At 45.7% G+C, this 14,722-nt stretch overlaps 1 protein-coding gene across 2 annotated transcripts in view; it reads right to left on the bottom strand.

Annotated features, from left to right (window-relative positions):
- The window catches only part of MEGF9 (multiple EGF like domains 9), an 83,997-nt gene that overhangs the window by 6,443 nt on the left and 62,832 nt on the right, over positions 1 to 14,722 (bottom strand). For both annotated transcript variants that reach the window (XR_014507085.1, XM_083423064.1), the window contains exons 3-5: positions 8,935 to 9,074; positions 5,076 to 5,219; positions 2,661 to 2,933 (exon numbers count right to left, since the gene is read on the bottom strand). Coding sequence is in view for 1 of the 2 variants with exons in the window: in XM_083423064.1 (XP_083279190.1) it covers positions 2,661 to 2,933; positions 5,076 to 5,219; positions 8,935 to 9,074 (557 nt within the window). In the remaining variant the exon portion in view is untranslated. The remainder of the gene's footprint in view (positions 1 to 2,660; positions 2,934 to 5,075; positions 5,220 to 8,934; positions 9,075 to 14,722) is intronic.

Below are 14,722 nucleotides of genomic sequence, written 5' to 3'. Positions count from 1 at the left end.
AACAAATACAGGATGGTTTCCCATCTTTTAATTTAATAAAACTTATCAAAATGTATCAAAACTTATTTCACTATCACAAATTCTAATAAAATATATCCCTCCCACACCTGCCACCCAATTTATAACCTTTCAATTTAGAGCTACTTTGGGAAGAATATTGGTTTTGAAAAGCAGCATACAAGTTGACATTTAATAATAATCCTTTCTAAAAGTGTGTGTTTCTGCGATTTGTCATCATTTTTTGGTACATCACTTTCATGTTTTGCTAATGAAATAGATTCTGAAATGAAATAAACCTCAAGAGATCAAGTGACAATGGAAACCTACAAACTTCAAAATAGCATTCTAATCTACATAAGGCATGGATTTCCAAGGGCACCCACACCAGTTTAAATTTTAGCTCTTAGATTCTGTTCACATTTCTGATGTGTTTGATTGTTTGTTTGTAAGAATATCATCACTGTATTTTTTCTGGGGGGGGAAGGTAGGTGAACTCACCACAACGTTAGTTAGTTAGTTAGTTAGTTAGTTTATTGTGGGCCCAGTCACAGTGCTGCCACCCTACGCTCCAACCCCGGGCAGTGGCTAAATGTAAGAACATAGAACCATAGAGTTGAAAGTTACCCAAAGGTCATCTAGTCCAACCCCCTGCAAAGCAGGAACCTCAGCTAAAGCATCCCTGACAGATGGCCATCCAACCTCTGCTTAGAAACCTCCAAGGAAGGAGAGTCTACCACTTTCTGAAGGAAACCATTCCACTGTTGGACTGCTCCTCCCATCAAAAAGTTCTTCCTGATGTTTAGTCTCCTTTCTTGAAAGTTGAAACAATTGGTTTGGGACCTGCCGTTCTGAGCAGGAGAAAACAAGCTTGCTCTATCTACCATGTGATAGGCCTTCAAGTATTTAAAGATGGTATCATATCTCCTCTTTACCAGGCTAAACATACCCAGTTCCATCAACTGCTCCTCATAAGGCTTTCCAGACCCTTGATCATCTTGGTTGCCCTCCTCTGCACATGTTCCAGTTTGTCAATATCTTTCTTATATTGTGGCGCCCAGAATGGGACACAGTATTCAAGGTGTGGTCTGACCAAGGCAGAATAGAGTGGGGCTAGTACTTCCCTTGATCTGGACACTAGACTTCTGTTGATGCAGCCTAGAATAGCTTTAGCTCTTTTTTGCTGGGGCATCACACTGTTGACTTACGTTAAGCTTGTGTTCCACAAAGACCCCTAGATCCTTTCACATGTACTGCTAGTAAGCCAGGTGCCCCACATCCTATATTTGTACATCTGGTTCTTCCTGCCTAAGTGCAGAACCTTACGTTTGTCTTTATTGAGATTCATTTTGTTAGCTTGTGCCCAGTTCTCCAATCTGTTACGGTGATTTTGAATTATGATTCTGTCTTCTGTGGCATTAGCTACGTCTCCCAGTTTGGTGTCATCTGCAAATTTGAGGAGCATCCCCTCAATTCCTTCATCCAAGTCATTTATAAAGACGTTGAACAACAATGGGCCCAGGACAGAACCCTGCGGAATCTCTTCTGTTACTTTTTTCCAGGATGACAAGGAACCATTAATGAGTGGGTTCAGTCAACCAGCTACAAATACACCTAACAGTTACTTCATCCAACCCACATTTTACCAGCTTCCTCATGAGAATATCATGGGGGACTTTGTCAAAAGCCTTACTGAAATCAAGATACACTGTGTCCACAGCATTCCTCTGATCCATCAAGCTTGTAATTCCAGCAAAAAAAAGAAAAAGATAGGAGGTTCGTCTGACATGACTTATTTTTGTGAAACCCATGCTGGGTCTTCATAATCACAGCATCCTTTTCTAAGTGCTCACAGACCGACTGTTGAATGATCTGTTCCAGGACCTTCCCTGGTATTGAAGTCAAGCTCACTGGTTGGTAGTTACCTGAGTCTTCCTTTCCTCTCCTTTCTGAAGATGGGGACAATATTTGCCTGCCTCCGGTCTGTAGGGACCTCACCTGTTCTCCAAGATTCCTCAAAGATCATAGACCAGGCATAGGCAAACTCGGCACTCCAGATGTTTTGGGCCTACAACTCCCATCATCCCTGACCACTTATTAGCTAGGGGTGGTGGGAGTTGTATTAGGTATATATCCATTCCAGCACTCCCAGGCTATCTATCTGTCTATCTATCTATCTATCTATCTATCTAATATTTTTAAAAGGTAATGATACTCAGTTCTCCTGAGATCCTGCTCAACCGCCCCCCCCCCGAAAATCACCATGAATATTTGTCAGCATTTTAATGTGAATCTCTCCTAAGAAACTCATATTTTATATATTTTTGAATGCTACACTCATTTTCTTCAAGCCATCGTCCCTAACATAATGCATTACTGTATATTACTTTCACTCCTACATACATATTTTAGGTGCATTTCTCCCTAAAATGTGCATCTTTACACATATTGTTTGAAGAACTGCAATACAACATTCAGATAAGTGCGAATTTTGAAAATTAGTTGCTTTGGTTTATGTATTGGTTCAAGAAGTGCAAATTAAGGAGTTTCTAATTGCTGCACACACAAAACTGACTTCTTCCTCCACCGCTAGTTGCAGCCAAAAGCCCTGAGAATAGGAGAGGGTCTTTAAGCGAACGTCAAGTGGAAAAAACAAGTTTTACCTTTCCTGGTGCAATTCGCGCCTTCTGAACGTTTGGCGTAACCTTCCTGGCACTTTTCACAGTGAAATCCTGCCGTGTGGTAAAGGCAGCCAAGGCATTCCCCTGTGTCCAGCCTGCAGACTCTGGGTGACCGCGCTGGGTCAACATTTCCATTGCACTGGCATTTGATACAGAGGCTGTCAGAGCTGTAGTAGCCAATGTCACACTGGTTGCAGTGAGCACCGCTGTAGCCAGGGCGGCACTGGTCACAGGTGGGCGTGCGGTGACCGGGCTCTGCAGGGGAAAGAACACGAGTTATTTCCACTGGTGGAGCTTGCCACATGGCCACCCTAAGAACACAAGCCTAGTCCTGTTTTGTCTTCTTATGCATTCCCCCCACCAATTCAGTTGTTGTTGTTGAGGATCATTTTTACCTAGGTTTTGAGGAGGGGTCCACTTTTATTTCAGTGGGCCTCCTAACATAGCTGTATCTGCAAGAACTCAGCCATTTAGTGTGGCAATGTCAACACTTTGGAGCTAATCCAATATCCTGTTTTGAGTGACCAAACATACATGAGAAGCCAACAACCAGAACTTTAGTGCAACTCTTGTGATTCCCAGCAACTGGTAGTGTGAAAGCTTTGGAACTGGGGGACTCTGAAGCTTGGCTCCAGATCTTTACTCCCGAGCAGCTGAGCCAGCTACTGTACTCAGAGGAGAGAGCCACAGGTACCCGTCGAGGCAGCTGTCCAGGAAACAGTGCAACCAAAAGTGGGAACTGCAGACATAGTAAGCCAGCCTCAGCCTTTCTTACTCAGATGTCTGCCACAGCACCTCATCATACAAACCTCCAAGGCTTGCTTCTCTTCTTCAGCATGAGGAATTGATCCCTTTGGTAAGCACCAAGTTGCAACCACACTGTAGCTGCCACCTGCTTCCATTTCCTGTTTTCTCACCCTGCTCTTGATGGATTGTTTAAGCCAGCTTTCAATCCACAGCTGATCTTCTTCGCATTATGCAGAAGTTAAAGGTAAAGGTAAAGGGACCCCTGACCATTAGGTCCAGTCGTGGCCGACTGGGGTTGCGGCGCTCATCTCGCTTTATTGGCCAAGGGAGCCAGCATACAGCTTCCGGGTCATGTGGTCAGCATGACTAAGCTGCTTCTGGCGAACCAGAGCAGCGCACGGAAACGCCGTTTACCTTCCCGCCGGAGCGGTACCTATTTATCTACTTGCACTTGGACGTGCTTTCGAACTGCTAGGTTGCCAGGAGCAGGGACCGAGCAACAGGAGCTCACCCCATCGCAGGGATTCGAACTGCCGACCTTCTGATTGTCAAGTCCTAGGCTTTAGGACCCTGTGGTTTAACCCACAGCGCCACCTGGGTCCCCATGCAGAAGTTAGAAGAAGTCAAATGGCCAGGGACTGGACTAGGACCAGGGACTTCTAATCCCCACTTGGCCCTGTGTGCTGACCTTGGACCAGTTACTCTCCCTCGGCCTAACATACCTCACAGGGCTGTTGTGAGGACAAAATGGGGGCAGGATGGAAAGAGAAGCATGGATGTGAGCTTGAGATCCTTGGTGTTTTGTAAATGTGGGAATGATACGCCTGCCTCTAGAATGCCCCATGTGACCATTGCGCTTCTGCAAGCCCATAACTGTTTTATCTGCACAGGTCACATCTACGCCTAGCAAGGTGAGATGCATTTACCTACAGCCTAGCTTGCTATGGCATGTTAGTGAACCCTAGCAGAATTCTCCTGGGTATCATCATTGCCTCTGAACAATAGCTAGTTCTGAAGGGGGCTGGAAGAACCGGCTTTCGGAAAGTGCCTTGACAAAATGCATGCAGGGCTGACACTTTCTCCCTGGGTAGTTCCACGGAGCCTCCAGCCTCAAGAGCAGTCCACCTGTGAATTAACAGTTCCATGCTGCCAATAGCTATTAGCCACAATGGCTATGTTCTGCCTCCACTGCTGGCAGTAGAATGCAGTGGCGTAGCAGGGGGACACAAGGGCAGTTTCCCCAGGTGCAACGTTGTTTCGGGGTGCAAAATTTCAACACCTGATGCTGCTTCAATGGAATGACTCCTCCTTTCTTACCTCTGTGGCTGCAATCTCCTAGGTGAGTCAGGAGCTGCTAGGCAGTTGAATGTGCCTGCATACTCCATCTTGTTTCCCTCCCTCCCAGCCCCCTTCTGTGTGGCCCCAGGCGCTTGCCACCCACGCTACACCACTGGTAGCATGTATCTGAATACCTGTTGCTGGGAAACACAAGCTGTCATACTTTTAAGGTTCCCACAGACATCTGGTTCACCTCTGTGGAGACAGGGTTTTGGACTAGTTGGTCCACTGGCCTGATCCAGCAGGGCTCATCTGGTGTTCTTATGTTGATGTACCATAGTGAAATTCCACAATTTTAGAAAACCATCTTACTTATATGACAGCTGCCAGAGGACACTACAGGGGAGCAAGGACAAAGAAGACACTCATGGTGTCGCGAACCACTTCGATAGTACTGCCCCTTGCATTTCTCGCAGGAAGCGCCTTCTGTGTTCCCTTGACAGTCCAAGCAAGTGCCTAGAAAACAAGATAAATGCAGAAATAAAGACAAAGACAACAGCTGTCCGAAGCAGTGGGCGGGAACTCAAAATGACACAGTACCTTGCTGGGAACCACAAAAATTCAAGTAGGACCTACAACAAAATGTTGCAGCAAGGCACACTCCTGTTCTGGATACCCTATTCCATTCCACACCCCTGAAAAGACAGAATTCTCAGCTTTCATTGGGCTGCGATTTTGGGGAGGGATGTTCTCCCATGTAGGTTCCCCCCATCCAGGATTTTGTGCTGCTCCAAACCATAGATTTCCCCTAAACCTACTGCTACTTCCCCCTCTTGTACACAGATGGTGACACTTTGGGTACATAAGAAACAGTGCACCCAATCAAGAGGATTTAGCCAGTTGCTCACCAGCACTGTTGCCAAGATCATGTGAGGCTTTTGGTGGAGTTGTGTTGGGGCTTTTAGTGGGGGAAGATTCAAGGTCCAGCAGATAGAAGAGTACAAAAGGTATCTTGAAGAAAGGCAGGTAGCCAGTTTATGACCCTGCCACCCAGCCCTAGCTTTGGGCTGTGTGGACTACAGAATCTGGATTGCGCCTAGAGCAGGCTTCCTCAACCTCGGCCCTCCAGAAGTTTTTGGCCTACAACTCCCATGATCCCTAGCTAGCAGGACCAGTGGTCAGGGATGATGGGAATTGTAGTCTTAAAACATCTGGAGGGCTGAGGAAGCCTGGTCTAGAGCAAGGTGACCAGGATGGCAAGGGGTCTGGAAACCAGGGGTTGTAACCAATATTAGTCCTACTGAGCATAAATACATTGCAATTCATTGTGTAGGTTCATTAATTTCAGTGGCTCTACTTCAAGTAGAACTGGCTTGGATGCAACCCCAAGTTTAATGAGGAACAGTTGAGAGCTGGATATGCTTAGCCCACTGAAAAGGAAAATAAACAGAGAGACTTGAGAGTGGCCATCAACTATCTTGACGGCTGAAAGCAATGGAGGCTGGTCCATTAGGACCAATAGGGAACTGTCCCACTAACAGCTCAGGGGGGATCCCTGCCCGGGAGCTTTATCTCCTCCTTAGTCTCAGTGTTGCCTCCTGTAGAACTCACCAGGAAAGAAGACAAATGTAGAGCTGTCTCCATTGGCTCTGGCTCTATTTACTGTTGGCAGTACCCAGAAAATTAAAATCACTATTGGAGCAGATGCTGGAGATACCTTGTATTGAACCAGAGTCGCAGCTCAATGGTGGAACTCATGGCTTGCAAGCAAAAGGTACCAGGTTCAATCTCCTGCATCTCCAGGTCAGGTAATGAAATGCACATTCCCTTCTGGGCAGCCTTCGGGGTGGAGAGCAGGCCAGTAGTAAGTGGAGAGACGCATGTAAATATTGCCTTTGTACCGTAGGGTAGCTTCCACATGCACACTCACATAGCCCTCTCCACCCTGATAAGCAAGAGGCGTAGTCAGAATTCAAGGGCACATCAGAGGCAGACCAGAGCCCTCAAGGAGGCAAAGCAGGGCCAGTGAACAGTGTGACCTGGTGGGAGGGGGTGTGGACTGGGGGAGTCCAGAGAGGCCTGGAAGACCACATACGGCCCCTGGGCCTGGGGTTCCCCATCCCAGATCGATACTATCTGCACATGGCTCTCCAGGGTCTCAAGACAGTTTTATTTCCTGGCCTTGCCTGGAAATGCCAGGGATTGAACAACGGACCTTCTGCAGGCAAAGCAGATTGTTCTGCCACTGAGCTACAGCCATTCTCCACTGAAAACAGTGCTTTACTATGGAAGTTATGTCCCATCTACTATTGTATTTCAGACCATAATACCCTTATGGGGTTTCTGTTGTGTAAGGATGTTCCTCCCACTGGGAAACAGCTTTATGACAAGGGGCACCCAAGTTCTGCTTTCCTCCCCAAAAATCCTTGTCAACACAGGGAAGCTTTGCATTGGCGTGGGGATTCAGACTAGCATGCAGGAAGGCAGACATGTCCGCTTTGAGCCTTTGACTGTCACTTATTTCTAATAACGAAAAGTGCCTCCGTGGTGTCTCAACAGCTGCCACAAGAGGGCAGACAACCCACATCTCTAAAGTTCTTGATTTATATTAGCACTGAGCACACATACAAAAGAAATCAGACGGTGCCATAAGGCAGCATAGCTGTCAACTTTCCCCTTTTCTTGCGAAGAATCCTATTCGGAATAAGGGAATTTCCCTTTAAAAAAGGGAAACGTTGACAGCTATGTAAGGCAGTCTATCCCAAAACATAGTGTTGGGTGAAATTGTTTTTGATGTTCAGCCATGAGTGTTGCTGGTTTTAAGATTTTATATTTTTTGAAAAGGTACTTTAAAAAATATATTTCCTTTACCTGTTTGCATTGATATAAGCAGGCTTTAGCTAGAACCCAGGCTCACTTTATTGCAGACTAAGAAAACAGACTGTTTAGTACTCAACTATCCTAGACAGAAACAGAAATGCATTGAGAGTCTACGGGTGTAGTCCTGCTCAGGTGCTTAATAAGAGGTTGTTTAATCCCATAATGGTCAGATCACTACATAATGTTAGAGGTTTAGTTTTGCTTTTGAGTGATAAACAGTCTTTGAAACACCATTATTGGTATGCCTAAACTTTCAAGATGTTTAGCTTATTTACTGTCTGTTTCCAATTTATCCTCCCAACAACACTGAGACTGAGAGATGGTGACCAGCTCACCTGGTGAGTTGCATGGTTTAATGTGAAATTGAACCCTGGCATCCAAGGTCATTACTCCAACACTCTAACCACAACACCACACTGGTTCTCATAGGCTGGGAGAATATCACCAGAGATCCTTGGAGTGAGCACAGGAACAAAGGAAACTGCTTCCTATTGACCATTGGTGCATCTAGGTCAAGCTATCTATACCAGGAGTCCATGGGTGGGTTTCAGCGGGTCCATGAACGGGGCGCAAATTGTATGCGGTATTGTGTGCCCACATGTTTATGTACATTTTTCTGGGAAGGGGATCCATAACTTTCATCAGATTCTCAAGGGGGTCCGTTACCCCCCCCCCCAAAAAAAAGGTTAAGAACCATAGGTCTAAACTGAGTGGCAGCAGCTCTGCAGCGTTTCAGATGGGGGACATTCCCAGTGCTTTTTTCAAGGAGGTACATCACCTCTTTTTCCTCCACCACCATCTCACCACCGCCACTTGCCTGCCCACCTGCTTGCTCCCTCACCCCTGCACCTTTGCCATCCCTGCACTGCCCTGCACCTTCCCCATCACTGCTTCCCAAGGCTGCAGGCCAATCTCCCAGAGGTGCTTTGACACGACCTGGAAGGTGCTTTGCCAATCATAAAAAGGTCACGTCAAAACACCTCTGAAAGACCATGCCTGCAGCCTCAGGAAGTGGAGGAGGAAGAGGCATGTGGGGGGAGGAAGAGAGCAAAAGGGAGGGCAAGCAGCGATGGGCATGGTGGGGGCATGGTTCATACTGGCACATATATTTCTGCACCTATAATCTGCAGGCAAAGCTGCTGCTCTATCCCTTAGCTACAGCCCTTCCATGCTGAAAATGTGGGTATTACAAGTAGACAAGAGTTCTCCTCTCTTCCTCTCTGAAATACTGGAGGATACACAACTGGATTGTAATGCCGCCTTGTTATTCTTGATCAGCCTCAACAAAACCCCACCAACCTGACCCAGGGCCACCAGAAAACCTGAGTCCCCCCCCCCCCTTGCTTTTCACCTGTCAACCGATCACAACTCGCAGAATGGTTGTTACACCGACAAGGTTCGCAGGTGGTCCCGTTGAACATGGAGTAGCCTTCCTGGCACTGGGTGCATTTGGGGCCATCTGAACCAGCTTTGCAGTGACATCTTCCAGAGCTGTTTAAAAGCAAACAAGAACAGAGGCGATGTGAGTCAGGGAAAGAGGAATGATGGAAACCTCTTCGGCACAAGACTATTCCAGTGAGTGAAGGTAGCATGGGAGGAGAGCCAATTCAGTATAGAGATAGTAAAGGCTTCTAGATAGTGGGATCTACTTGTCCTTTTTTTGCTAGAAGCCAACAACAACAACAACCAGGTCAGAGAACCATACAGCTGACAGTCTCCTTGGGGTCAGCTAGTTCATGGGCACGGAACTCTTTTCAGCCCAAGGGCCATAGGAAGAACCGACACACCCTCCACAGACAATTTTTGACTGTTGGGAAAGTGCTGTTATGACATCAGGTGACAACTTCAGCTGCCAACTGTTCGTTTGCTAGCAGCATCCTCACCTGCCCCACACCTGACATCACATAAGATGTCAGGTGTGGGGCAGACGGATGTAGTTTTGGGGAAAGTTAGGCTCATGGGTTAGAGCCCCCCATCCAAGATCTAATCCAGCCCCCTGCTTGCTGGAGGAAAGCCAGTACTAGAGTTCCTCCAACAAGTGGCTGCCTAACCAGCAACAGCTGGGTGAAGTTGGATGCAAAACGGCAAGCCAATAGGCAGAGCCAGTCAACTACTCCATCCCATGTGCCATTGACTGCAATAACTTGCACATAAAAGCACAACTGTGCATCTGCACTGCAACAGAGGAGGGGTTTTTACATGAGGTGCAGAACCCGAACTGAGGTCACAGAACCCCAGCCACACACAAGATCTAGCCCTGGATTTCTTTCAAGCTTCAGCAGCCAGATAGAGTGGAGGCAGGCTGTTGTTGTTGCTCTTGTTAAGCAGATCTAAGTTCCCCCCAACAGTTTGTGTGTGTGTGTGTGTGTGTGTGTGTGTGTGTTTGCAAATATTGGCCTCGTTGGCACAAAGCACTAAGCCAAACTATAGCTTAGATTGAGTGAATGAATGAGCAAGCAAGCAAGCTAGTGTACAGTGAGAAAATCACAGCAACTCCCCTGCTTTTTCTCTTACTAATGCTGTTCTAACAGGAGTTAAGCCATGGTTTGCCTTAGTACTACAGCCAAATGAGGGCTCATTATTTGTCTCCCTCTCCAAACAAACCATGGGTTGTTTTCAATTGTATTATTTTTTATTCATAATATTTTTAAAGCACTTTTCATCAAAGTGAGCAGCTCCCAACAATAATCGAGAGAGAGAGAGAGAGAGAGAGAGAGAGATTAAAAGCAGATGCGATGTAAAATAAAAACTAAACTAAACTATAAACAGAATAGGCTAGGCTAAAAAAGTATTCCAAAAGCCTGAGAAAACAAGGGAATTTGTCGGCACTTCTGAAGGGAAAGAGCCTCAAAGTTGGGGTGCAGTCACCCAGAAGGCCCTGTCTTCTGCTATACTGCAACAAAAGCAGGGGGGAGGGGGACCCACCCTGGAACATTTGTGGTGTAAAGTTACAGAATTTAAGCAAGAATTTAAGCGGCATGTATTTATTCGAAATGAAGCAGTATGTCTACAACGAAACATTTGAAAGTTTAAAAGGTACTGAAAGTGGGATCCCATATAATTACCCTGATATTATAATAAAGGATGCCTGGAGGGGCCCTTATGGCCCCCCCTTTGCATAAAGTTCAGGTTTTGGGTACAACACTATTTGAGTGTAGTTAAGAAATAAGCTACATAAGTGCAGCCCAATCTCACTGAAGCTCTTATGCACACCTACTCATTGACCAGGTTGTTCACTGGGACAATATGGTTTGAGCATATTACATCAATCCTGGAACGACCACATTGGTAGCTAATTAGTTTCTGAGCCCGATTCAAAGTGCTGGTTTGGGCCTATAAAGCCTAGAATGCCTCAGGATTGCAATCCCTAGACTGCCTCTCCCGATATGAATTGGCCCAGACCCCGCGAGCATCAGGCCCCTTCTTATTTTACCCCCTTTGTGAGGGGTCCAGAGCGCAGCAACATGAGAATGGGCTTTTTCTGCGGTGGCTCCCCACTTGTGGAAAGCTCTCCCAGGAAGGTTTCTCAGGTGTCTTCATTATACACCTTTAGCGCCAGGTGAAAATGTTCCCCTTCCACCAGGCCTTGGGCTGATTGAAGAATCTATGGCCTTTAAAATGTGTTTGTGGGAGGGGGGTTGTTGGTAGTTGCTGTTGCTATTATTATATGTACAGTGGTACCTCAGGTTACATACACTTCAGGTTACATACGCTTCAGGTTACAGACTCCGCTAACCCAGAAATAGTACCTCGGGTTAAGAACTTTGCTTCAGGTTGAGAACAGAAATCGTGCTCCAGCGGCACGGCGGCAGCAGGAGGCCCCATTAGCTAAAGTGGTGCTTCAGGTTAAGAACAGTTTCAGGTTAAGAACGGACCTCCGGAACCAATTAAGTACTTAACCCGAGGTACTACTGTATTTTACATTTTATATTTTTATGCTGTAAACCTCCCTGTGATCTTTGGAAGAAGGCTGGCATATAAAATTTCTAATAAATAATAATTATACTCAAAAACAAACCCTATTGAGGTCAGTGGGACTGATTTCCAGGTGAGCATAAGATTGCAACTTAAATAGTCATCTATGTATACATTCCCACTGAGTTCCAGAAGTCTGCATATTTAAATCTCTTTTCCCACTCTCAGGCCAGCCCAGGGTCTTTGCACAACCCCCACCCCCGATTTTATGCCTCTTGGCTGATGCAAGGCAGAAAAGGAAGTTATTAAACTTTTTAAAGGGGGATCGAGTGCTGGATTTAATGCCCCTCTGGCAGGATGTTCAACTCGATACAGATGGGCCGGGTGTGTGCAATAATTAAAGCTTTCATGCAAGGCAAGAGGTTTTGCCTCTGGTCAGTAAAGCTTCATGAAAACATCCTCTTTCATAGCTCTCATATTGGAAAGGTTCTAGAAGGCTTTTCCAAGAAAAGGTAAACAATTTAAATGTGCCCAAACCACACACACACAGACCCTGCTGTTAAGAAGCTGATTATGGTGTCGAAGAGGAGGAGAAGGAGAAGTCGGGGCATCCCCCTCCCCCTTAAGACAACAAACTGAATTCACTTTCCAAGCCAAACTTTTTTCTTATTTATTTTTAATTCCTTTTCTTTTTCTTCTTGCATTTTCATGTACTGTTGCTTTTTTTCTTATTGTTTCTTACTGCTTTTTTCTGTACTGTCGCACTTTTACCCACATATATCTGTCATTTTAATGTGCATTTTTTACCATTGCCATTTTAATGTCTTTTTATTACCTTATACAATATTGTGGTTTTAAAATTGCTCTAAGCTGTGCTGAGTGGTGCAGAGGAGCTAGACTGAAATTTCTTTATCGGTAAAATAAATAAAAATATGGCTACTTTACTTCAGATTGCACTACCTACCTACAAAGCACAGTCTCACTGCCTGTGCATAACATCCCTGTGCATAACAAATCACTTGCTAGGAATGCAAGAAGGCAGCTATTTCCCTTCCAGTGTATGACCATCACAATCAGCACTGTTTCCATTCTGCTGCACTTCAGTTTCCACCAAATACTACATTATTCACCTTGCTCAAACAGTTGATTGATTTTTAAAATTTGAAATCATTTCTAAACCGCACATTTTTTGGGGGGTAAAGCTCTTACATAACAATTCACACAACTTACATCAGAGCTTTCCAAACTTTCATGTTGGTGACACACTTTTTAGACATGCATTATTTCATGACACAGTAATCCCGTTTTAGTAGCAAACCTGAGGTTAAACTAACCCCTTTTAAGAATGCAGGGAGCATTTGCGCAACACACCAACACACTGCAGCTGACACACGAACGTGACGCAACACACAGTTTGGAAAGCTCTGACTTACATAACTTACATTCATTCCAATTTAAGGGAAACATCAATCCAATGTTTTTCAAAAACATTAATAGTGTATATTTTGTGGACTTAAAAAACCCACAAAGTTGTGAGTCAATCTTATTTATTTGACTGATTTCCCTTTCTGACCACAGACAAGTGCACAAACTGCAGCAAGTTCTGCTTCCTTTGAAGTTTTTGTCAGAATTCTCCAACATCCCTATCACTGAGAACCTGAAGAGCTATGCCCAGGAAGGGTTGTCAATAGAGGGCTACAAGGACAACTGGTCTGATCTGGAATGAGGCAGGTTGAGTGCATTTCCAGCCTCCATGTAATAATAATAATAATAATAATAATAATAATAATAATAATAATAATAATAATTTATTTATACCCCGCCCATCTGGCTGGGTTTCCCCAGCCACTCTGGGCGGCTTCCAACAAAACACCAAAATACAATAACCTATTAAACGTTAACAGCTTCCCTAAACAGGGCTGCCTTTAGATGTCTTCTAAAAGTTTGGTAGTTATTTTTCTCTTTGACATCTGGTGGGAGGGCGTTCCACAGGGCGGGTGCCACTACCGAGAAGGCCCTCTGCCTGGTTCCCTGTAACTTGGCTTCTCACAATGAGGGAACCGCCAGAAGGCCCTCAGTGCTGGACCTTAGTGTCCGGGCAGAACGATGGGGGTGGAGTCGCTCCTTCAGGTATACTGGAATGCCGAATGTGGCTTTACAGAAGACAAATTCCGTAAAATAGGGGCTGGCCCTAGTAAAGAGAGAGCTGGTGTGTATGCCTGTGAGTAATGACCAAAGGAGGCTTCTCTCAAGGTCAAGGAGCCAGGTGATGGAGGAAGCCAACTCTGCTTCACAGAAACTTCAGAGCTGCAAGAATAGGGGACACTCAATAAATCAGTCATGGAATCCGCAAGATGGGGAAGCGGACCGGGTGTGATGTTAAGAAATGCACACCTATTGCTTGGGTATACGAAGGGAGGAAGCGAGGGAGGGAGGGAGGGAGGATGTCTTTTTTCCCCTCCGTCTCTTCTCTTAGAAGGATCTCAAACAACCCATTCAATGAGATTTAATGACTGAAACGTAATCTGCCTCCCCAGTCTTACAAAACAGTTCAGCAAGGGGACTGTACAAGAGGGTTCCACAGGGAACCATCTACATTCCCCAGCCTTTAAACTGAGCTTTAATGGAAACGTCACAACCTATACGTTGTTGATTTTCAGGTCAATTAATCTGGACGTGAGATGGGAAAATCAAGAGGGCAGAAATGCCTTTTAGCAAGAAAGGGTGAGGGGGCGGGTTTCAGTTTCCCGTTGCTCCTCCCTGGCCCTGTCTTGGCTATTTGAAACCATCTGAATTTAATAACACCTTCTGTGTTCTGAGGAAGTGCTCCCCCTCCCCAAGTCCTTGCTCCTGCCACCCCCAACATTATGCAATCTCAGCAAAGCCCCCTTTGTGGTGTTGGGGGTGGGCCGGGGAGGGAAAAGGGCAGCTTTATTCCCAGAAAACACTGGGGCATTGTACACATAACATCCCCCGCTTTATGCCACTGAATGGAATCCGTCTGCCTGAAATCTATCGGAGGAGCCCAAATCCTCAAGAACTCTGAAAAGGCATTTTGTGAAATGTCAAAGCACCAAGCGTGTCTCGTCAAGATTATGATGTCCACACCCATCGCGTTCTGCCATTCTGGGCACAGGCCCTGGCAGGCTCCTGGACCGGCTCGTTGTCCATGTGAATTCCACGATGTGGATTTTCAGTGGACAGGGAAGAAACAAAGATATTCA

The sequence above is a fragment of the Podarcis tiliguerta genome (assembly GCF_965153285.1).
Source record: "Podarcis tiliguerta genome assembly, chromosome: Z".
NCBI classification, from domain to species: domain Eukaryota; kingdom Metazoa; phylum Chordata; class Lepidosauria; order Squamata; family Lacertidae; genus Podarcis; species Podarcis tiliguerta.
The sequence above is the reverse complement of the archived record's forward strand: the minus strand, read 5'-3'. Positions and strand labels throughout refer to the sequence as shown.